Source organism: Lynx canadensis, chromosome C1 (genome assembly GCF_007474595.2).
Source record: "Lynx canadensis isolate LIC74 chromosome C1, mLynCan4.pri.v2, whole genome shotgun sequence".
Lineage (NCBI taxonomy): Eukaryota > Metazoa > Chordata > Mammalia > Carnivora > Felidae > Lynx > Lynx canadensis.
In genome coordinates, this window is record NC_044310.1 from 214,618,905 (window position 1) to 214,644,463 (window position 25,559).

Here is a 25,559-nt window from a genome sequence, read left to right on the forward strand (position 1 = left end):
CTGCTCCTCAGACCTAAAAGTTCAGGTCCACTATTTTTTTCTGGTTGTTGTTGTTGTTTTTTTTGTTTGTTTTTTTCCAAAAGAGCATGGGTATCAATTTGGAACTTCTATAATGTCTAGGTTGCTAGCGGTCTTTCAGGATCATTGTTTAGATCCATTAATTCCCTAGGAGTTAAAAAAAAAACTGTGACAGTCTAAAATTCTTTCTTCATTGTATTAGCTGAGATAGGTCTATAAAAAAACCCTTCTCATTACCTATTTGGTTACCCTGCAGTATCGTTTCCAAAAGAAAAAGGGGAACAATGCTCGATCCCTTTCCTTATGGCTCACTCGTGTCCACTCTGTGTAACCAATGAAGACGGTCTTTTTTTTTTTTTTTTTTTTTTTTTCAATTTTTTTTTTTTTTTTAACGTTTATTTATTTTTGGGACAGAGAGAGACAGAGCATGAATGGGGGAGGGGCAGAGAGAGAGGGAGACACAGAATCGGAAACAGGCTCCAGGCTCTGAGCCATCAGCCCAGAGCCTGACGCGGGGCTCGAACTCACAGACCACGAGATCGTGACCTGGCTGAAGTCGGACGCTTAACCGACTGCGCCACCCAGGCGCCCCAAAGACGGTCTTTTTAGGATCATTCTCAACTCATGAATTTTATGTATGTGGTATGTGTACTCATCAGCTTTACGATTATTCCTACAAAAGCTCCAACGGTCTTATCTGTGACCAGCAGAAGCCTCTTCCAAGGTGGCCCTGGAACTTCTCTGCTGCTCCCAGCAGTCTTTGCTAGTTTACTGCTTCTGTGAGCACAAGACGTTCCAGGCTCACCAGACATGTTCCTGACCTAGATACAGAATCAATGGCTACTTCAAGAAGCCCTAATTCCTTCTAGTAGGAAATGGTATTTAGTAATCGCAATCTGGGCGCTGGGGCTCACTCCCGCCTGGCCAGTCACTGTATCTAAGCTGTTCTAGGGGACTGAGCTAGAAAAAAAAATTTTAAAAACACCAAGATCATTCTGTCTCTTCTGATCCAAATTCAGGAGTGCGGGCTCTATGCAACTACACCAATGTTATGTGTGTTTCCATTCTCCAACACCGAAAGTCCTAGTTCTTAGTGACACTAATACAACTCTTCGTTTGGCTTTAGCCTATACACACACACATTCATGAGTGTGCGTGTCATTATGAATATAACCTAAAAACACCAGTAGGAAATATGCCAAAATGTTAACATTAGTGAGATAAAGGATAATGAGGTTTTAATTTTTTCTTTTAATCCATTTCTACAGAGCCCAGAGTTTTTATTTTTATTTTTTTAAATTTACATCCAAGTTAGTTAGCATATAGTGCAACAATGATTTCAGGAGTAGATTTCTTAATGCCCTTTACCCATTTAGACCATCCCCCCTCCCACACCCCCTCCAGTAACCCTCTGTTGGTTCTCCATATTTAAGAGTCTCTTATGTTTTGTCCTCCTCCCTGTTTTTATATTATTTTTGCTTCCCTTCCCTTATGTTCACCTGTTTTGTATCTTAAAGTCCTCCCAGATTTCTGTAATAAACAAGTATTATTGGTAATCAAAAAAGAAAAAAAATAATCATCTTATTTTAAAACTTTGGGTTGGCTCACCAATTTCCGAGTTCCCCAAATTACTCTTTTAATGAATGCACAGAATTCTTTAAAATATATTATGTGAATCCTAACCTTAGGACCTCAAAACCCAAACACGGGTTCCCACAGCTCCCTAGATCAAACGCCCACAGACCTTTCCCCACGCCAAAAATAGTAAAATTACTTACATCTCTCGCAGACATTGTTTCTTCTACGATGATCTCCATCTCTGTACCAGGCTGAACATCACTCCCCACAGTGAAAAACAGGAACAGCTAAGATCAATGAATGCGATTTAATCTAAATTTTAAAATTTTATACATGTGTTATTTTCTTCCAGAAAAGACAAGCCAATGGCCCATGGAATTTTAATAAAAAACTCATATTGTATACAAATAAAGATGCAATTCAAACAATAATCTCAACCACCTAGAAACGTAAGATGCTCACACCATTGTTTTTACTCCTGTAGGTACTATTATGTCAATGTTTGTCTGTCACAGGTATTATTATTTCACTATGATCTTCACTTCTTTCTCAGTCACTCCTCAAAAGGATTTGCTACACACTGTAAGCATTAGCTGGGTTTTTCCTCTGTCATTTGGTTGTGATCTTATTTTCTGTCCAGGGAATCTGATCTGTCAGTTCATTTCCTTTCAGACTCAATCTTACTTGTCACATTCCCCCGCCACAAGCTTGTCATGCACTCTGACGTGCTAAAGTTCACGGTAGGAACGAATTAAAGAGGAGGGAGCTGGGACACTAATGAAGTGGCTCCAGGAACCACAGGGATCCTGACAGGAGTCTAGCTTCCCTGGATACAGAGTCTTAACAGTAAGGACACTGACTTTTGGATGGTAATAAAAGTTTATTAAAAAAGGTAGGGCTTCTCGCAAAGGTCGACCTAATATCTTACATAGAAAATGAATACTGATTAAAAAGAGAACTGCTATGAGACTATTAGACTCCTGCAGAGAGTAATTCGGGGCAAGATCAATACGCTGTTTTCATTCAATCTAAGAAGCCGTGGCAATTACTCATTACTTTCTGTACCTCTAACAGAGAAACAGTGTCAGAAGTAATCACAGATGCTACAGATTGTAAGATGGATCCTAATCTCACAGATGTCAAAATGTGGGGGGAAAAGGGTGCATTTTAGATTCAAATAGGTGGCCACTCAACTTTAGATGCCCCCCCTTAACACAAAATTTCCACAGAAAAAGAACTTTATGAATATACTCTGACAGGATATTCTTGATTTAAACATGAAGAACCATATGGATGTATGCCTAACATAAAAGGTACCATTTAAGAAAGAAACTTCTATGAAAAACAATTACTGCTGCAGTAGTTAAGGTAAGAATTATGAAATTAAGAACTTCTGGGAATGCCTGGGTGGCTCAGTCAGTTAAGTGTCCGACTTCGGCTCACGTCATGATCTCGTGGTTCTTGGGTTCAAGCCCCGCGTCGGGCTCTGTGCTGACAGTTTAGAGACTGGAGCCTGCTTCAGATTCTGTATCTGCCTCTCTGCCCCTCCCTTGCACACACTCGCTCTCTCTCTCTCTCTCTCTCTCAAAAACAAATAAACTTTAAAAACAGAAAAAGAACTTCTGACTCTGGGAAGGCTGATTCTGTACCTGGGAGGGAGTTGGTGCTTTCCCAGGACACAGTCCCAATGAACTGCCCATCTTCAGTTCCGCTTCCTTCACGGTGTAGCTGTCTGGCACTACAAAGAATGTGGATAACATGATGAGTGTTATGAATTCCTACCTCTCTGGGCAAAATAACATACTGAAACCAGTATTTCTTTGCAAATCAACAGTGTCAAGAAAGAAAAAAAAATGAGGTGCACTCCATGCAAAAAGATTACCTATACGATAGTTAAGTTTGATTTTCAATTTTCACACTCTCAAGTTATCTGTACAACAATGCTAAGAAATAAGAGGCAGCTATCTATGAGCCACTGTTTACACGGATTCAAAGCGAGATATTCCCCACTGATTCATGGGTGATGGACCAGCCTCTTCCACATTTAAAGCTGCTGTAGTGACCGCCATTGATTATTTAAGTCAAATGACAAGGTGCATTACAGAGGCGAGAGCAAAAACTGTTTCACAATTGCTCTCACAATAAAATGAGCAACACAAATAAAACACTTTGACAATAAATCTAGAAAGATAGGACTCGATCAAAACAACAGCCTAGGGGCGCCTGGGTGGCGCAGTCGGTTGGGCGTCCGACTTCAGCCAGGTCACGATCTCGCGGTCCGTGAGTTCGAGCCCCGCGTCAGGCTCTGGGCTGATGGCTCAGAGCCTGGAGCCTGTTTCCGATTCTGTGTCTCCCTGTCTCTCTGCCCCTCCCCCATTCATGCTCTGTCTCTCTCTGTCCCAAAAATAAACGTTGAAAAAAAAAAAATTAAAAAAAAAACAACAAAACAACAGCCTAAAATGAGGATCAGCTTATCAGAAAGGCAGGCGTTTTCCTTTAGATGACACAAGTGTCTGAATTTCTGGTTAAGATTTTCTGTAATACGTGAAGATGGCACTGGGACCATAAAATGTCCTAAAAATTAGTTTCCAAAAGGTAAATTTAAGGATGTTAAGCACTGGAAGCATTACCGGAAGTTAAGTGTTAAGAAGGACCGATGGCACGAGTGTGCGTAGGTTCTGAAGGCTCCCGCGATTTACCTGGACAGAGAAGCTTCCCGTTTCTACCAATAGGTCTCAAACAGCTGTTCTCAGCTAAAAATAAAAAGAAGCTGGTTAGTGCACCAAACCAAACTAAGGAGAGATGCTCTACTGTGTTAATTAGCAGAAAGGTACAATGAGCTACAAGACAAAACCCCCCAAGTACAGGCAGCGTTCACTTCGCGGGAGCGAGCACCGAGGGAGTGCCAGTCAAGCTGAAACAGCGCAAAGCCAGCCTAGTAGCCATGAGGGTCACTGCAGACGTCCTGTGACCTTTCAGCACTGTCGTTAAAAAAACATTTAAAGGGGTGCCTGGGTGGCTCAGTCAGTTAAGCGTCCGACTTTGGCTCAGGTCACGATCTCACTGTTCGTGAGTTCGAGCCCCGCGTCGGGCTCTGTGCTTACTGCTCAGAACCTGGAGCCTGTTTCAGATTCTGTGTCTCCCTCTCTCTCTGACCCTCCCCTGTTCATGCTCTATCTCCCTGTCTCAAAACTAAATAAAACGTTAAAAAAATTTAAAAGAAAAAACAAAAACAAAAAACATTTAAATCTCTGTTGGTTATGAGTGTATAGTGAAATTAAAACAAATAGTAAAACTAATATTTAAAACACTAGAGACCCTGAGAATACTTTTTTTTTTTTTTGTAAAAAACATAGCAAGACGAGTTTACACAGGGCTCTCTTCTTGTCGGGAGAGCTTAAAATCCGGAGGGGGCATCTGGTCTATCCCCTGACAAACGTTCATAATCTAAGTTGGGTCTGCTTCCAAAATTTCCTACGTTGTGCTCAACCTCATGAAGTCCTCCAGGAGCTCTTTTTTTTTTTTTTGAAGTTTTTTATCTATTGATTTTGAGAGAGAGAGCCTGAGTGAGGGAGGGGCAGAGAAAGAGGAGACGGTGAGAATCCCATGGCACTGGCAGTGCAGAGCCCGATGCGGGACTTGAACTCACAAACCGTGGGATCATGATGTGAGCCAAAATCCAGAGTTGGCCGGTTAAACAACTGAGGTGTGCCTCCAGGAGCTCCTTTAACGTGAGGTTCTCTGCCAGCGCCACGTCCTCTGGAATGTCGCCATCCTTTCTGTCACAACCACTTTCCTCACATTCATTCACGTCCTCTGGCTGCACATCTGGTCTCTAGAGCTGCGCAGTGCCATCGTGCCCACGGTTAGCTACTGCTATCCCTCTGTGTACCTTCTTGGCTGCACCCTCATTTTGTGGAGCGATCGCTTAGCCATTACTGCAGAAAGCGCGCAGGTCGCCACAGAAGGGGGGACAGATCGCACGCTGTGCTGCGGTGAGATGAAACCCTGATCATGAGGCACGTCTGCTGTTTAGGCAGTGATCTGTGCAATGAAGGGCGAGTACCAAGTTCGTACTTCATGCAATTACTCAGTTATTGTCCAGTGTAGCTGGCATTTGAACCATGTTGCCGGGTGGCTGATGTTACGTAATGAGCCACGGTAACTGACATTCGTGCCCACTGCCTACGTGTAAAATACATTAAGTGACTTTTATGCTTATTAAATGGATGAGGCCCCTACTTTTGTGGGGGTGAGGATTCCTGCTTTGTGGGGAGGAGCCCACCAGGTTTTGAGTCCAGACAGAATTCTTAAATGGCCAGATATGAGTAGGGGGCTGGGAGGATAAGAACAGCACGGGCCTTCCCAGCTCACACTCTGCCAGACCACAGCAAATCTCTGAAATTCTGGAGTTCTCCATGTTACACGGTGGTAATATGAAGCTAGCAAACAATTCTAACACAAGTTTCTTGACAACTGAAACAGCTTATGGAGAGTTCTTCAACTTAAAAACATGCATTTTAAATACCACCTCCTTAAAATAGTCCCATTTGATTCCACGAGCCACATCGCCTATGTGCCAGACCCGCTCTAGAAGCGGACGGTGCGGCGGGAGGCGGAACAGCTATGGAGCCTGTGCTCAGAGGCTCGGCTGCTGGGGAAAGGGGTGCAGGTAGGGCCCCAGCGCTACAAGGGAGGTATACGGGGTATCAGGACAAAACAGACAGCAGTGCAGACCGCGTGTTCCGGGACGACGGGAAGTAACATTTCTGCTGGGGTAACTGAGTGAAGTGAGTGAAGAGGAGGGAAGGGGACAGAGCTGAGGGAGGAGACAGCCCTGAGAAGTTGGGTGAGGTGCGGCACAGCTGGCGCACTGGAAACCCAGAAAGCCAGCACGGGGGATGTGTTGTGAATAAGCAGAGGAGGGGACCAGAAAGAAGTCGGAGGCCACGGTCAGAGGAGGCCAGGTCTTGGAGGAGAGGGCGGGGAAGGAGGCTCCAGAGAGCTGGGCAGAGAGTGATACGATCGGATTCGCATCCATTTAAGAAGATCACTTGCTCAATGGAGAACGGCTTGGAGGGGAGCAAGAGTGAAGGCAGGGAGGCCGGTTTCACGGAAGAGGGTGAAGTATTCATTTTAATAAACCAAATGCTTTCAATTTCAGGGGCAGGTTACAATAAAACACATCCAGTTTACGTGTACAGAGTCTGATTTAAACAGTGAGCAACCACCTGCAAACGGAGCTAGATTAGCCACATCCCTCAAATCCCTCATGTTACCTTGCAGTCAACCTCCACCCCCAATCCGATTTTCCACCCCTGTAACTACAGCTTAGGTTTTCTTTTTTGAAAACTTCATGTAAATGGAAGCGTAAGAATACGAACTCTTCCGTGCCTAGTTTCTGCTCTGCACTCCGAGAGTCTACATGTTTCGCAGGTGGTGGTTGTTTGCGGCTCTTTCTGATGAACAGCATCCCTCTAGAAGGCTACACCGTAGTGAGCTCACCCATTCACGGGCGCGTGGGCTTCTGGACTGTATCCCGTTTTCGTTACGAACACCGTATAGTGTTTGTAAGGATAGGTTTGAGTTCTCTTTGGGTAAGCACCTAGGACGGGTAAGTGAACGTTCAAACTCATACTAAGCGGACTCTCTACCAAAGTGGCTACCGCTTTACACCCCCACCAGCACCAAGCGGGGGCTGCACAAGCCCCACATCTTCGCCAACACCGGGTTTGCCAGTGACCGTAAGCATCCCGCTGGGTGTGCGGCGCTGTGTTGTCACGGTTGCAGTCTGATGGCTGATGACACCGAGCATCCTTCCCCGGGCTTCCTGGTCATCCACAGAGAGACGTGCTTTTGTAAAGCGTCCTCCCAATGTGGGGTTGGGCTGTCTTCTGATTACGGTACAAGCACATTTTATGTGACCTGGATGCAAGTCTATTGTCCAATGTGTGTTACACAAATTGTTTTCCTCCCAGTTTGTGGCCTGTCTTTTCAAATGTCTTTTAAATACAGAGGTTTTAAATTTTAATATTGCCAATTTGTTAGTTTTTTTCTTTTATGGTTTGTGCTTGTTGAGTCCTGATTTAAAAAAATCTTTTCCTGGGGCGCCTGGGTGGCGCAGTCGGTTAAGCGTCCAACTTCAGCCAGGTCACGATCTCGCGGTCCGTGAGTTCGAGCCCCGCGTCGGGCTCTGTGCTGACGGCTCAGAGCCTGGAGCCTGTTTCCGATTCTGTGTCTCCCTCTCTCTCTGCCCCTCCCCCGTTCATGCTCTGTCTCTCTCTGTCCCAAAAATAAATAAACGTTGAAAAAAAAAAAAATTAAAAAAAAAAAATCTTTTCCTTATGATAAAGTAACAAAGATTTTCTCATAAGTTCTCTCCTAGAAATCGTATATAAATGGTTTCAACATTTAGGTCTATGATCCACTTAGAATTAGTATTTTACATGATATAAGGCAAAGCTAGAGTATCCAGCACCTTACCTTGAAAATATACTCGTTTTCCCCAGGGAAACACTTTTGCTCTTTTGTTAAAAGTCGACGGATTAGGGGTGCCTGGGTGGCTCAGTCAGTTAAGCATGCAACTTTGGCTCAGGTCATGATCTCGTGGTTCCTGAGTTCAAGCCCCACATCAGGCTCTGTGCTGACAGCTCGGGGCCTGGAGCCTGCTTCCGATTCTGTGTCTCCCTCTCTCTGCCCTCCCCCCTCATGCTCTCTCTCTTGCTCTCAAAAATAAACATTAAAAAAGTTAACGGACTATACATATTTGTATCTATTTCTGGATTCTCAATGTGGTTCCAATATAAATATTTTAAGTTCAAAACCACATACAGTCTCTATTCCACATTCTTCTTAAAAGAGTCCTTTAAAAGTATGAAAATTATTCTCGGCTCACTGACTGCAAAGAAACAGGTTACAGGCTTAGGCAGCTTGCTGCCCTATGTTTACTCCTATGCCAGCACCCACTGTCTTGATGCCTACAGCTTCGGACTGAATCTCGAAATCAGACAGGGTAACTCTTCCAACTCTGTTCCCCACCCCCACCCCCAAACTGTCAGGATACTCTAGGTTCTTTGCACTTCCATATAAATTGAATCAGCCTGTCAATTTCTACACACACACATACACACGCAAAACCCAATAGCATTTTGAGTGAGGAGGATGCATTCAATCTACAGATCGATTTTGGGAGAATTCACCTCTTAACAATGTCATCTTTTCTGATCCAAGAGCACGATACAGTGCTCTGCTTATTTAGGTATTCTTTGACTTTTCACAACAAAATTTTTTTGTCGTAAGTATATATATACGTCTTGCACATATTTCGTTAAATTTATTCCCAAGTTTTTCATGATATCTCATGCTATTGTAAATGTTTTCTTAATCTCATTTTCCATTTTTTTTGTTGCTAGTAAACAAACAACACACTTTTGTGTATTAATCCTGACTTCTTGCTAAGCTTGCTAATTTTAGTACCTTTTTAGTAGAATCCTTTAGATAGACAGTAGGCACATCAAAAGTGCTCACAACTGCTGCATTAGGAAAATCAATTAAACACAATGACAGCAATTCATATCCACTAGAATGACTATAATCAAAAAGATACTTACAAACACTGGCAAGGATATGGACAAACAGCAATGCTGATACATTGCTAGTGGGGATGTAAATGATTCAGCCACTTTGGAAAGTAGTATGGCAGTTTCTTATAAAGTTAAACATACATTTGCCATATGACCCGGCAGTTACAATCCTATATAGCTACCCAAGAGAACTGAAAACATGTCCACACAGAGACTTGGATGTAAATGTGTACAGTGGCATTATTCATAAAACCCTAAAACTAGAAACAATGCAAATGTATATCAACTGGTAGATGAATAAGCAAAACGTGATCCATCTGTACCACTGAGTATTTAGTCAGCAATAAAGGAACACACTCTGGTACATGCTAAATCATGGATAAACCTCAAAAATGGTATGCTAAGTGAAAGAAGTCAGACACAAGGGACTACAAACCATATGTCTCTGTAAGTCTACAGAGACAGGAAGTAGACGAACGGCTGTCGGGGTTTGGAATGCAAAAGGTGCATGAGAGATCTTTTTTTTTTTTTTTTTAAGTTTATTTATTTATTTTGAGATTGAAAGAGAGAGAGAGAGAGAGAGAGCGAGCGAGAGCAGGGTAGGGGCAGAGAGAGAGGCAGGGAGAGAGAATACCAAGCAGGCTCCACACCGTCAGCACAGAGCGCAATGCAGGGCTCGAACCCACGAACTGTGAGATTATGACCTGAGCCCAAATCAAGAGTCGGATGGTTAACCAACTGAGTCACCCAGGCACCCGGCATAAGGGATCTTTTTGGAGCAATGAAATGTTTGGAAACTGGACTGTGCTGATGGCTGTACAACTCCAGACATTTACTAATCATCGCTGACACTTAAAATGCATATTTCATAGGATGTAAATTATACCTCGATAAAGCTGTTAAAGAAAACCTAATGCTGAGTGAAGAGTGGGTTTCAGAATGTTATATTCAGTATGACAGAATTAATTTAAATGTGAAGCATAATATAGAAGCACAATACGAACACATACACTAGACACACACCCAAATCAGATACACTGGTTGCATCTGGGGAGGGAGAGGGACTAGGTCTGAGGAGCAGGACACAGAATTTTAACTGTATTTGCAATGTTTCAAACAACAATAAACACATGACAAAATGTTAACAATTGTCCATTTTGTGTGGTAGGTGCATGAATTTTCCGTTACTTATTTGAGACAGAGACAGAGACAGAGGCAAAGAGAGAGAGAAAGACACACAGAGAGAGAGACAGAGAGAGACAGAGAGAGAGAGAGAGAGAACACGAACACACATGCACGAGCTGGGGGAAGGGGCCAAGAGACAGAATCTTAGGCAGGCTCTATGCTCAGCGCGGAGCCCAATGCAGGGCTTGATCCCACGACCCTGGGATCATGACCTGACCCAAAATCAAGAGTCGGACGGTCAACTGACTGGGGCCACCCAGGCACTCCTGAATTACTTTTTGTATTCCCACAGTTTTTTCAACCAAAAATCAAAACAAAACTAAATTAAACCCCAAAACCCGAAAGCAAACGTAAATGATTACCTAGTTCCTTCATTAATTTTAATTCCTTTATGGCTTTAATTCGAATCTCATACACCACCTAAAATAGAGAAATGAACTAGTGACTCTGCGGGAGAACAACGGGAGGGGACAGCATGAGGTCATCAGTGCGCACGTAAACAGGTTAGCTGCCTTACCAGTTACTGGACAGGGTTTCGGCCTACTTGAAAAAAGATTTTTTTTTTCTATCCCTGAAATTCATTTTCTATCTTCTACCAAGTTAAAAATAAAAACTCAGATCTTAATAGTTAAGATTTTATCAAACTGATGTTAACTGGAGCAGAAAGAAGACACTTATGGAAAAACTTAAAGCAATTCTAGCTACAAAGGCAAAAAGCTGAAAACCCACTAACCTTTTTAATGAGAGCAAACAAAAGAAAACAAAGTTAATGGTATTTGTTTATGTTAAGAATGACGAATTCAGGGCCAATGAGCATAGAAAATATAAAAATGTACAATGCTAATCCAAGGGCACTATTTAAATCTGTTTAAATCATTTTATCTATATTGTTTTTTTTTTTTTCCTTTTTGGTTTAGGCTAATTGCCTCTAGGGCATAAAACTGGAAATTCAGCGGTAAAGTGATATCAGCGATCACGGACAGGATCCTCCCAGCAGCGCCCCAGAAGGTGCCAAGAAGGGACAAGGACTGAGTAACCAGGACTCCCCAAAGTCCTCACTTAGGGTCAGGATGGCAGGTCTCTCGAGCTTCAGGACACCAGCCTTATACTGTCCCCTCTACTGTACCAACAAATATTAATGCACCGTAAGAAATTAGAGTATTTAAAGAAAACATTTTAACAGGTTTCTTTTGATGTTATAGATAAAAAAACCTCAATGAACTGAGAATATGTGAATATAAAAAGAGGTTTCCTGGAATGATGTTTAAGGAAATGAGGGTCACGGTCTTCAAGTGGAAAAGTGAAGAATCACTTTTAAGAGCAGCTGGCTTTATACAGAGCATGTAGAGCAAATGAAGATCAACAACACCACAACACAAAAGTAAAACATATATGCCTGGTTTGAAAAATAGAGAAAAGGTCGTAGGAAAACAACATTTTATATTTATCGAAGCCAGCAGATTCCATGAACTAATTAAATAGGCAAATCCTATATTCTAACTCCAGCCTCTAGAGGGAAAAAACGGCCCATATTTTCTTGAAATAAATATGCCACTGATACAGGTAAACGAGCAGTAATCAAATGTTAGTAATAAAATTTTTATTTCCTCCCCCCTCCCTTTTTTTTTTATTAAAGTAGGCTCAACGCCCAACATGGGAGTTTGAACCCATGACCCTGAGATCGTGAGTTGCATGCTCTACTGACTGAGCCAACCGGGTGCCCCCAAAAGTTGATTTCTTTAGATCTAGAAGCCCACTGAGACAACTGTCCTGAAGACTTTGGGTACTGCTTTCCATGTCAAATTCTGTCCGACTAGAAAACCGTCCTCCAAACTTGAGGTGTAACCTACTCACTGTGTTCACAGTTGCTGATATTTTAACTTGCTTCTCCTCAGACTCCACCTCGCATAAATTTTGAACTTGGAGCCAGCTGGTCTCACTCGCACCAGTGAACCATTTCCCTTGTCTGAGCAGCAAACTGTAGGGAAAAAGACATTAAAAAAAATGGGTTTTTACACAGCACTTCTACAGGTCAGAAAGGATCGGAAAATTAACACTTTCCCTTATGCGCTATTTCCAAAATTCCGCAGGCATCTCTGACGTGACTGACTGCAGGTAACCAGGGTGTACGGAGCTGGCTTTAAGAAAGCAGACTATGCTTCTAGGGCAGCGTTAGGCAGTAGGTCTACAGGGTCTGTATTCAGGACTCCAACTATTCTTTGGCTCATACAAATAACCTGGTGCCACATTTTTCGTCTTGTGTGTTGCCACCGTTTTCAAAGAGAAGTGTCAGAGCGCTTACACCTGCACCTGGAACCACCAGGGAAGCCGGCCCAGGGCACGGAGGCTCGGTCTTCGCTTCTCCGTTCCCCAAGTCCTAACACACATATGTTATTTTTTATAAAGGAACATATAATAAACTTTTAAGTTAAATCAACAAAGTGCGGAAATAAATGCCTGGAAAACACTCGTCCCAAAGAGCGGTAGTAATAGATGTGATACAAAATAAAAGCGGTTCTGAGCGCCCTATGTCACGGCCACCATTACTGACAATACGGAGCCTGTAATGTAAGCATATTCGCGGCACTGGTCAAGGAGCGAACTCATTTGTTGATGGCAACCTCAAGTCCTCAGTAGACAGAAAGCTGGTGGGTGACGGTGAAGGACGCATTGACCACGGAAAAGCACCACAACGGACGTGGGTGACAAGCGGAGAGACGCGGCACTTCGGAGCATCCGTGTGACTCATGGGGACCGAAGTTATAATTCCTGACATTAAGTGCCATATCTGGGCAGATGGGAGGGTCTCAGGAGTCAGAAAAAGGATTGTGATGAAAACTGGAGTTGCCTTCTGGGAATCTTGTGACAAAATGGACAAATTTAGCTGTATCTTAATATCCTCCTCATGAAAAAATTCAGGAACTTTGTGAGAATGTGCCTTCGGTTTTGTAGTGAGTGCTAATCAGAACTGATTTGCGAAGATTCTGCTTTATAAAAAACCAGACTATATCTCATCTACACCTATATTATCGACCATACTTACTGGAAAAATTAAAAAAAAAAAAACCCATTTCAGTATCATCTTTCCTCCAAGCTGCCTAACCCAGAACACTCCTGTATACAGTGCACAAAACACGATGTTTAGAAACAAAAGGAAAATACTGAACTCTTACCATTATTAAAATAAAGCTTTAGAGTTCTAAGAGATAGAAAAACTATAATTAAAATTTCTTAAAAAGGAATTCTCTTATGTTTCAGCAAGCTACCTCTTATCATCTTTAGACTCCTGAACGAGAACCGAGCTCCCGTTCCCGAGGCCCTGTTCTCTGAACGTCTTCTTCAGATCTTCCTCGGGAATGGCGACCCAGTTCTCTTCCCCGACAGAGTCGGTGGTGCTGACGAAGAGGACGGCTACGGGCATTGCCAAGGCTGTGAGCACAGCCCGCACTTCTGCATTGGATGGGAACACATGTGGGGCCTCTACCAACTGCTGACACTTTTCCCCCTGGCTGCTTGCTGCGAGATGAAGAACATTTATGAGCACAGGCTCACAGTCGCTACCGGTTGGAATGTGGATGCCACCAACCTACGATGACAGCAAGACAAGTGTTAGTATAGTTTCTATCTGCCACGATCAAGTCAACAGAACAACACAGTAAAAGACTACTCTTGAAGAATTCTCATCTTTTTCTTTTCAAGTGAAATACAATTTTCACAAATGTCTTGTATATATCAGAAGAACAACTCTAGATTTTTCCATTGAAACTTTCTCTTAGCCATTTTTTACTTTCTAGGAGAGAAATCTGGAGTGGAGACAGAGACGGACGAGTCCCCAGTAGTGGTAATAAAGCCTTGGGGAAAAAACAACAACAGAAAAAGAGCCTTGGAAATACAGGAGATGAACCAAGGGCAGTCCACCGAGTGGGTGAGACGCTCCTTGCCCCTTTCCTGACTTAGAAAACTCACTCTGCTCTTGTAGGTAACTCCTAGAACTCAGTGTAAGTATTTGCCCCCTTCTGAACTCCCTCAGGGAATATGCACAGATCCCTACTTCAGCACCCGGATCAGTACAATTATTTACACGGAACAGAACGCATGAAGGACTATTTACTTTTGAATGGAGCATCTGGCTCGATGGAGGCACTCAATAAACATCTCTTTAGCATATAACTAACAATGATTATACCTACAATTTATCAGACATTTCAGACTTTTTCTAAAATCTAGCTGCCTTCACGTATGCTGAATAAAGTTTTATTCAACAACTGAAAAAAACAGAACCATCACAAATATTTCTTCAATGTGTTTTTACCTCCACCCCATTCCATACAAAGATGTCTTCCCCATCCTCAATTTCCATTTCACACAGTGTCAGGTTATCTCCTAGGAAGAAGAGGCCATCAGTGAGACCATCTGTCATGATCACCAAAGACAACCGAACAAAAACAAAAACCTGAGACACTTAAATATTTGTTTGAAAAAGCATTCTCATAAAGGAAAATTAAGGAAAAGGCAGTCATAATATTATACTGGTATTATTTACTATTACTCTTATCTTAAATTTTTTTAAACATTTATTCATTTTTGAGACACAGACACATAGCACGAGCAGGGGAGGGGCAGAGAGAGGGAGACACAGAATCCAAAGCAGGCTCCAGGCTCTGAGCTGTCAGCACAGAGCCCGACGTGGGGCTTGAACTCACAGACAGCGAGATCATGACCCAAGCTGAAGTCAGACACTTAACTGATTGAGCCACCCAGGTGTCCCGATATTACGTTTATCTTTATTCTTCTTATCATACTCTTACGGTTTGTTTTTTTTTTTTCCATTTTATGTAAGCATTTCCGCACTGTTGTTATGTAAGCCTCCCGAGCACGAGAGCAGGGGAAGCACTGACCGTAATGAACACCGTGCAGGAGTGAGCTTAGGCATCACGTGGCCTGGGACCCAGCACTAATTAGCTATCTGTCCTGTGTGCCTCATCCCCAAGCGTCAGTTTTCTTGTTTAGGAAATGGAGATAAAAGAATTTTGTGAAAATCAAAGGATACAATTTACAGAAAACTTATCTCAGTGTTTAGCACAGTGAAGTCCAAAATAAATGTCACTGCAGCTCCTATTACTATTGTTTAGTTGTTATTCACAGGTAGCAAATACTTTTAAGTTCTCAAAGTATTTTTGTCTGCTTTGCTACAAAATCTGTGGTAATATAAAAAAAAAAAAATCCAAAGCCTCTCAAAAACTTGTTTTGGTGGAGAGGTGCCCTTAATTTGAAAAAAAAAATATAAACCACGTCTGTGCTAGCAGAATTCACATAGAACATAAATCAGATAAATTAGTTCTTTGAAAACCGACAACGTGATGATAGCCCAGTTAAGGAAGTAGCAAGTAGGGGGAGAGACCGGCTAAGAGAAGACAATCACAGAGGAGATGATCAAAATATAAATATATGCGATGAGTTGTTGTATTTCAGTTGTTTATCTTACCATCCAGCATCCGATAAACGTGAAGTCCTGCAGGAACAAGCTTTGCCACACTAAGCACCAGATCTCCTTCCCAAAATTCTAACAGCTACAGAATATTAGTGGAAGAAAACAGAACGATGGGAAGTAACATTAATTTCACATTTCCAGGTGAAAGAATCACACGGTGCAATTTTACATGTGTTTAGATGAAACGGGGAGCTAGCAAATGAATACATCCATCCCACCCAGCACCAAAAATGTGGCAAGGAGGCATCACTCGTTGCTAAATAAGCCAAATCCAAGGATGGTTAATCTCAGCCATTAGCGACCGGAGAATGCTGCATACACAGTGAATGTGATGACCACCCCAACGACTGTACTTAATTCACGGGGAAGGCCACTTCCACGGGAAGGCACACTGATAGCATGCCAGCCCAAAAATCTTTGTCCAAAGAGCAAGAATCATTCGTTTCACTAGCACTGTGCAGGGAAAAGCACACACCAACATTTTTGTTAACTTGAAAGGAATGTTTCCCACTATAAATTCAAAAAGTAGCATTGCCAGTTTACAGAATAGTATCACCATGGATTTTTTTTTTTTAAGTTTCTAGATCTAAGACTCTGGGGACTGGTCATCTCACCAGGATAACATCGCCTGTAAGGGTCAGTCCTACTTCATTCCTCTCCACAATACCACAAGGTAGCTCCCTTAAAAAGAAATCTCCTCTTTACAGGTGATTAGTTAACTGAGTCAACCCTGCAGCCTCTTGCCAATGTCTTACCTCCAGAATAACAGAGATGTGCACTTAAAACACCAGAAAGCAGACTGGAGCAAATTTGAAACTTACGAAGGTGAAGAGGTCTTTTCCATCTGAAAGGTCCCCCTAGATGGGGTCCCCTTCCCAAACCTACCTATAACAACACTGCCTGGACTGGCTCAGGAGTGAACTTTTAATGCAAAAATTCAGAAATACTAGGAAATTTCAGAAATCCTGATATGAATCCAACATTTAAATATCATTCAAATCCACTAAAGTTAAAAAAGACATTGGCCTGCTTTTCTTTGTACAAGAGGAAAATCAAGAGAAAGTGAATAATTTTGGGAACTGATAAGTGTTTTTTTTATTTATTTTGAGAGAGAGTGAGAGTGGGAGCATGAGTGGGGGAGGGGCAGAGAGCGAGGGAGAGATCCCAAGCAGGCTCCACGCTGCCACAGAGCCCCATGAGATCATGATCTGAGCTGAAGAGTCAGATGCTTATAGACTGAGCCACCAAGGTGCCCTGGGAATTGATACATTTTTTCAGAAAATTCATTTATTCCTGCAAGAAATTAATGCCTACATTTTCTATTTCCCTTTTCCTTGAGTAGGAAGTAGCACAAGGTGAAAAGGTGTGATTAAAAGGAAGGAAAGAGTAAGGAGACCAGGGCCTAGTTCTACCACAACCAGAAGGCCGACCGTACACAAGCCATTAGATGTCCCCAAACCACAATTTTTTCACCTGTAATATGGAGTTAGCTTACCCTGGGTTGCCGTGAGATTAAGAACCAGAGGACATGATCTACATGAAGGCACTGGAAGTAAAGTAAGCAGCACTGTTCTCAGTAAAGCACACCTGGACTGGTTACTCAGAGGAAATGACTGACGACGAGGCTCGTTTGTAGGGCACACCAGGAGCGATTTTCCTTCACTGAAAAGCTTTAGTAATAATGCTATTCTCAGGGCGCCTGGGTGGCGCAGTTTGTCAAGCATCCGACTCTTGATTTCGGCTCAGTTCGTGATCTCACGGTTTATGGGTTTGAGCCCATCGGGCTCTGTGCTGACAAGTGTGGAGCCTGCTTGGGATTCTCTCTCCCCACTTCTCTCTGCCCCTCCCCCGCTTGCGCACTGTCTGGCCTTCTCTTTTGCCTTAAATTTTTTGTCTCTTAAAAAAAATTTAAAACAACAAAACGCTCTTAGGAAACGCTACTTAGGAAAGGGAGAAGTGTTAGATGCTTTTGTTTGTTTAGCTCTTGGTTTTGGGCAACATGCTCATCTTTATTTTTTCTCCTCTTTTAACAAATAATTTTCCAAAAAAGGGACAGTCTTATACTCTTTCTCCCCAGATAAAATATACCAGGCTTGATTCTCCCCCTGAAAACCTGCTGGCAGGACAGTGTGGGTGTTGGCATGCAGAAAAGCCTCTCTGAAAGATGTACACAGAGAGAACATCTGGGGCAACCCTCATGAAGTGGCAGCCGTAGGATTTTAAGTGGCTTTGCAAAAGAAATAGTTGTCTCCCAAACAGGGTTTTTGAAAAGGAGAGTCCAGCTTGAGACGGACCTTAATGTCTCAATGAGTAAGAGGAAGCAGGGCTAAATTACCTGCAGTATTGACTGTCGAAGATCTCCTAAAGTTTTTCTTTTATCAAAGGTGAAATCCCACATGCTTTCTGCTCGAGAGACTGTCGGGTGCAGAGCCCCATTGAAGAAATGATAATGAGGGCCCAGGTGCAGATGCAATTCAAAACTATTGTTTGCAGAATCACATTCTGCCCTTTAAAGAGGCATAAAAAATACACAAATGCTAAGTTTTTATAACAGACACTGTTTCATCCCCAAACAAAAATACTTGATTTACAATATAAATAAGTTCTCTATTCTACCTAATTATCACTAATGTCCTTTTCCTCCATGCTCCAAAAGTAACTCGTTTTAGTTTCTCAATGAATAGCAAGTTTTCAGCTCTGCCACCATGAATTCCAAGGAAAACGAATTTTAAGACACACTGTGCAATATTATTCTGAAAAAGTATCCACGCTCAGAATCTTCCAACCCTGAGACTACAGTTACAAATATGCTAGAAACCTCTTCCTATAATGCGTTAAGTGCCAGATTTTTAAACTTCTGTCTCACCCTTACTTTCACTAGACCCCGTAGACCCTTCCGTAAAATATTTAGAGTGGATCTCAAGATCCTCCAGAGTCTACTCTCCCCAGGTCGAAGGTCCTCAGCTGCAGCCTGGTGCTGGCTGCTTTTCTCTGAATCCGCTCGACTCCCCTAAGGCCAGTGCTGGCTACTCCACTCCTGGCAATCTGGCCAAGGGAGAGCTGGGTGAGGCCACTGCTCAGGTTCTCCAGACACAATTCTATTAATGTGGTCAAAGACAGCACTAACTTTTCTGATGCTCACATAAAAAAGCTTAGCGCTGGTTGGCTAAACCCATTACGTTGTTGCTGCTGTTGCTCTGAACACCCGCTGCTAATGTGCACCCATTCATGCAGGTTATCTTTCCTGTTTAAGATGTTTTACTCTAGGTTGTATATTTTTAGTGTCTTGATTTCCTTTGACAGCGGTTTGCCATTCAATCCATTTGCCACTTTTTTCCCCCCAGCTTCAAGTCAATGATAAAAATGCTGAACACATCCCTGCTACATAATGAGCCAGCCACGTGGAGACCACGAGAACATCCATTTCCCTAACCCAATACCCCACTGACCCTGTCAGAGAGCAACTAAAGATCCAGTTTTTCAGGGTCCAAGCTGACACCTTAAAAGAGAACAGGAAATCATCAAGTTCTCACAAACTGCGCTTGGGATAACCCGTTAGGGGTTTCTGCCAGAGAGTTCGCAGAATCCACATTCCTTCCTTTTACCCACCTTCGGTCTTCTGTCACTACGTGTCACTTCTCCACAACTAAAATAAGGAGGGGTGATTTTTCACAGCGGGCTCTTTGTACCTAGAGCACCACCTGACAGGCCAGGATACAATTCATTTAGCGGACTGTGTGTTTACCAAGTTCTCCAGTGTTCCCAGGCTTCATCCCTACTCAGCAACGGCCATTCGTGTGACATGATTGCATTCGCTGTCACAGAGAAGGATCATTTCAAAGCAGAAGATACTCTCACTATAAAAATTCAGCAGCTACACAGACACTGGCATTAATTGACTTTTTTTTTTTCCTTTTTAATTTTTCTGATTGAATACTTAAGACCTAAATTAGATCCTCATTCTCCAGAAAAACCATTCGAACTCTAAAAGTAGGTCAAACTCACCTTTTTCTCTGCAGTTCAATGTTGGCCGCATCCATTTCATTCAGCAAATGACCTGGAACCCCGTACCTTGGATTGGCTCGAGCTGTGAAAAAAACGTCATTAACTTGGGCTGACTACACGAACTCTGGTGGCTGGACACCTGGCAGCAGGGAAAAGTAGAAAGTGCTGGGAGCTAGGAAAGCTTGTACTAACTATCTCTGTGAACACGAACCTCTCATGGATCTAAGCTCTTCCATCTGAAAAACGAAAACATTACGACAAATGAAAGATACATGGCTCTTTAAGCCAAGCTAGTAGAAGGAGTCCATTTCTTTGATTCTCTTTAAATACACTTTTAAAAAAGAACACCCACTATTTTCTCCCTGATAACAAATGTAGTAACTGGTCACTGCAAAAATTCTGGAAAGTATTTTTCCAATATAAAAGAAATAGATATTACCTGTAATCCCATTCCCAAGAGATACTCCTAAAATTTATTAAATATACTTCTGGTCTCTCTTCTATGTACCTGCGCAACGTGTCTGTACGTGCACACATGCATGTGCGCACATACACACGCTTATTTAAAGTGACTGGCACTGTATTTAACAAATCTGTTACATGCTTTTTCATTTCACATTTGTGTTTCTCCAAAGTTTTAAATGATTGCACAGTAGTCCATTCTATAAATAGCAGAATTAATCTTACCAATCTTTTCTGTTAGACATTGGGGTGATTTCTAGTCATTATTATAAGATAATGGGAGTAACGAACATCTCTGACATCTTTGAACATCAATATTTATACACAACTCTGATTATTTCAAGACCAACTTGTAGAATTACTGGTTTAAGGTTTTTAAATACACATAACTTAATCGGTTATACTACTTTATATACCTAACCAGACGAAGTGCCAACTATCGAGAACAAGATTAGCAGAAACATTTTACTTGGCAGGAAAAAAGTGGCATCTCACTGCCGTTTCAATGCCTGTTTTTTGATTATGAGTTAGGTTGAATTTTTTTTCCTTCACTTTATTGGTTGCTCTTCTTTCTTCTTTTGTACATTTGCTTATTTATATCCTTTTCCCAATTTTCTATTAAGCACAATGGAATATACACGAGAGCACTCTGCAGACTGGAAATAAATGTCATATATTTTCCTGTTTCCCACAGGGCTTGTCATTTGCCTTTTAGATTATTAAATGTTTGTAACATTTTTCCTTAAATTTTCTTTTTTTCCTTTTAAGCTTAGAAAGGTCTTCTCTACCTTAAGATCAGAAAATATATGAGGCGCCTGGGTGGCTCAGTCAGTTAAGCGACCAACTTCGGCTCAGGTCAGGATCTCACGTTTCACGAGTTCAAGCCCCACATCAGGCTCAGTGCAGACAGCCCAGAGCGTGGAGCCTGCTTTGGGTTCTGTCTCTTTCTCTCTCTCTCTCTCTCTCTCTCTCTCTCTCTCTGTGCCCCTCCCCCACTTGCACTCTATTGCTTTCTCAAAAATAAATGAGCATTGAAAAAATTAAAGAAAGAAAAAGAAAATATGCTTATACATTTTAAGGTTCCCTTTTAACAAAAACATTAAAGGAACTTGAATTTCATTCAAGCGACGAATACAGTCACTTGATTACACTGACTGCTAATTCAAGTGATTAGTAGCTTACTTCCAGCTCTATTTCTTGAGTGATTTCCCTTTCCTCCCATTTAGCTGAAAAGTTACCTTACCACGGGTTAAAACCTTAAAAACCCTGGACGGGTATCTGGGCTAGCTCTACTCCAGTGATCTGCCCACCTCTCCACATTAAGCACTGTGCTGTCTGAACTGCTAGAGCTTTTACAAACAGGTTTTTACTGATGGAGTGAATTCCCTTCAGTAGGTCCCACGTCAGTTTCCATTGACTCACCTCTCTAGGTGAATTTAGAATCATTTTGCCATGTTCCATCCCTTTATTCCCCCCAGAAGTCCATTAAGATTTCAGCCAGATCTTTATTCAATTTATAAGCTAACTAGAAAACTATCATTTAGTACCTAGTCAAATCATACACATACTAAAATTCAATTTGGGGAAAAAGAAATACTCCATCTGAACACGTTCTTTTTTGTTGTTAATATATATTTCTAGAACTGTGAATTTTGCCTTCACAGTATTTTTATCAGAACCATTACCGTATTTTTTCCCCCTTAAAAAAAATAAAGCCTAGAATTTCTGGTTAAACAGAATAACTGTGTAAGTTTTAGATCCAGAAATTTTATTTCCTTTGACTCATGTGCAAATTAGTAACTGCTCTCTTCTTGTTCTTTATAAAAACGATTACTATTTTCATTCTCTAAGAACAGTGTCCTCATTTGCAACCACAGATTTGCCTCAATCCAAGGAACTTCCCTGGTTAGGATTTTTACTTTTGAGTGGACTTTGGGAAGTGACCAAAGTCTACACACTTTGATTCATGTTAGTGCTTTCAATTAAAAATGTATCACTGTGGGGGTGCCTGGGTGGCTCAGTCGGTTAAGTGTCCAGCTCTTGATTTTGGCTCAGGTCACGATCTGCCGGTTTGTGGGACTGAGCCCCACGTCAGGCCCTATGTTGACAGAGCACTAGATTCTCTCTCTCTCTGCCCACCCCCCCAAATAAACACTTTAAAATAATGTATCACTGTGGGTCTCAGTGTTTAACCTCCCTGTCTTATGAGCTGTCTTAGAAGGTTTAACAAAGAATGTTTTGAAGATACTTCAATTGCTCAGAGACTACATTAATTATCTTGAGGGAAAGGAAAAAAGAAAAGGGGACATATGAAAACAAGACTAGGGCCCCTTACAACTCAAAGGCAACAAACACATGGCCAAACGACACAGCCAAGCCTAAGCATAGGGCAATCACAAGCAAGTCGGTCCACACAACAAGAACCCATTATGTGATCCAAGCACCCGATTTTGAAATACTAACTATGGCCTCATATTATTAAAGGAGAAAAAATAAATAGAAATATATAATTATAAAATGACGGTTAGATATCTTTTGCATAATGTGTTTCCTCCTGTTAATCTTGAAAATATTTAAAAATGTTCCAAGAGTAAACTTTTTAAGTTTATTGATTTATTTTGAGAGACAGAGACAGCATGAGTGGGGGAGGGGCAGAGAGAGAGGGAGAGGGAGAATCCCTCCTCGCTGTCATTACAGAGCCCATGTGGGACTCGTACTCACGAAACCGTGAGATTAGGACCTGAGCTGAAACCAAGAGTCAGATGCTTAACCGATGAGCCACCCAGGTGCCCAAGAGTAAACTTTCTTTTAAAAGGGTAAAAATTCAAACAGCATTAAATATTTATCACCTAACGTCATCAACTTAAACAAATAGAACATTTTTCTTTCCATACCTTCAGGGGGTCTCTGCAACTGGGATTTCCGATAAAACAACATGTAGGCACTTTCTTTACCCTGAAACTGCTGTTCAATATCTTTTTCCTTGATTGGTTGGACTTTGGAATCATTTATATCAAACCAGTGGGGACAGGAGTTTCTATCATTTAATCCTGGGGATTCTGAAGTATGCATCTGGAAAAGGTGTTGATCCTTCTTTTGGAAATCGGACTCAGCCTGGAGAGAACCATTCTTCAAGAGACTAACTGTACTTTCATCTGAACTGAGCAGAAATATCTGAGAATGAAGCTGTAAGAACTACAGAGAGACAAAAAACAAATACTAAGGTTAATAAAAAAAATTTTTTTTAAATAAAAAACTACATCTTCCTTTCTGTGACTAAATATTTGAACTTCACCTTTATTTTTGGCCTACCCAGCTAAGAAGGGGAAAAAAAAAATCCGTTTGAGTCCTGATGAGACATTTAATAATAATCAGAGTGCTCTCCTTTAAACAGTGTAATAGTCACATCAAGGGAGAAAGCTGCCGTGCCACAAGCCAAAAAATACTTTAATTATACCTCAATAACACTAGTTTTGAAAAGTACTTTACTAAAATAGATTAGGCAGAACAAACACTTTTGAGATGTTTCAAACAGAGTATAAACAGAGCATAAAACAAAGGCAATCACAACAGTGAAACGTTACGGAAGAGAATTTCAAAACTAGTGACTCAGACAAACTCTGTCTGAGTAATAAAGGAATAAAGTAATAAAGGAATAAAGTAATAATCATAAGCTGAAATTCTCATTTAACATGGACTAAATTGAATGTTGTCTGTCCAGGAAGCTGACAGGTTAGCTCAGGAAATCAAAGCACAGAAGGCTTAAGTCTTAATCCTAAAAACTATTAATCAAATTCTCGCTAAAGGGTTAGAAAGAAAAAACCATTCTTTCCTCGTTGCCTATCCCCTCTTTCAGCCCTACTCTTGTCCCTTCTCACTCCCTGATTGCTGTGTGGCCTTGCATCTTCTTGCCTCACAGCACAAAGTTACTTTATGCAGGAAACCACCTGGGAGGTATGCACAACATCTGCTTAGTCCATCAGTCAATATGGAAAGGTGACTCTCTCATTTTCCACTTGGAAAGAATGAATGTGCAGCAGTGCCAACTCTCTCATCAAAGTAGGATGGTACCACCAACAGAAGGGAATGAGTATATGACCCAGACAGTATTGTTAACACTGTGTATAAAAGATAGTAAAATAGTTTTGTAGCTAATTTGTTTAGATACAATCAAATAACAGTTTGAAAACTTTGAGTAATGAACTTTCTGGTTAGCCATTTTTTTCTTTGTTTAATAATTGAGGATTAATTCTTTTAAGCCTCAAACTTGGCACAATCTGGTCCCAGTAACAGCAGAGAACTTTTATTGGACTAACTTTCCTGATAAGAAATGATAAACTCTAGACAAAATAATGAAAACAAATGTTTGGAGAGTAACCAAAAACAGGCATAAAACAGGGGACATAATCCTTCAAAGGGAAGCAAACTCGATGAGTTTTACATTAACCCACTGCTTCCCAGTTTGTAGCGGTAGAGGGGTTCAAGCAAAGGGCAGGAGTCTTACTGAGCCAAGGAAACAGAATTTGAACATGCCAGAGAGGCTAGAAAGTGAAAGAGCTGTATAAAGGAGCCTCAAATCTACTCCAAATCCCCCTAGAATCCTTGGCTGACTCCTGAACAGTAAATGCACAATCCAAGATGCACAAAACCCCACAGGAAGCAACAGCTGGCAGATTCTATCTGAGCAGAGACTTTAGCATCCTGCTGCTGGATAGAAGAACGTGAAACTAAGGTCCTGGCAAGTTAGAGGAGTATGACAAACATCTCGGGCTTTCCACTGAAATCCTAGAAGGGCCATGCCTTAGGCTGGGGGCTGGCAAACTTGTAAAAGGTTGGACAGTAAACACCTTAGGCTTTGTGAACTTAAGAGGCAAACTTGAGGACATTATGTAGGCACCTATATAGCTTTTTAAAATAACCATTTAAAAATGCAAAGAGAGTTCTTAGCTCAGGGCTGTACAAAAACAGGCAGTGGCCATATCCTGGCAACCTCTGTCTTAAGAGGGAGGACCAGGCGTGTCTCAGGACTAATAGCAACACTGCAATAGGCCCACCATACAAACTGTAAAATGAAGCTACCAGAGGATCAAGACGATTCAAAGGTAATTTAACAGCCTGGTATGACATACTGTGAAACTCTTTAGAGAACAGCACCCATAGGCAATATAAGATTAAATGACATGCAAACAGGACAGTGTTTTTCATAATCAAGAGATGACACGGTCAATTCACAAGAG

General features: G+C 41.7%; 1 protein-coding gene across 1 annotated transcript in view; it reads right to left on the reverse strand.

Annotated features, from left to right (window-relative positions):
- Positions 1-25,559, reverse strand: part of USP40 (ubiquitin specific peptidase 40) — an 89,362-nt gene that overhangs the window by 28,239 nt on the left and 35,564 nt on the right. Inside the window, 11 exon segments of the mRNA XM_030323726.1 lie at positions 1,797-1,883; positions 3,246-3,334; positions 4,296-4,349; positions 10,727-10,784; positions 12,219-12,342; positions 13,631-13,950; positions 14,677-14,747; positions 15,850-15,934; positions 18,191-18,362; positions 19,861-19,942; positions 23,217-23,517. Of these exon segments, the coding sequence (XP_030179586.1) occupies positions 1,797-1,883; positions 3,246-3,334; positions 4,296-4,349; positions 10,727-10,784; positions 12,219-12,342; positions 13,631-13,950; positions 14,677-14,747; positions 15,850-15,934; positions 18,191-18,362; positions 19,861-19,942; positions 23,217-23,517 (1,443 nt within the window).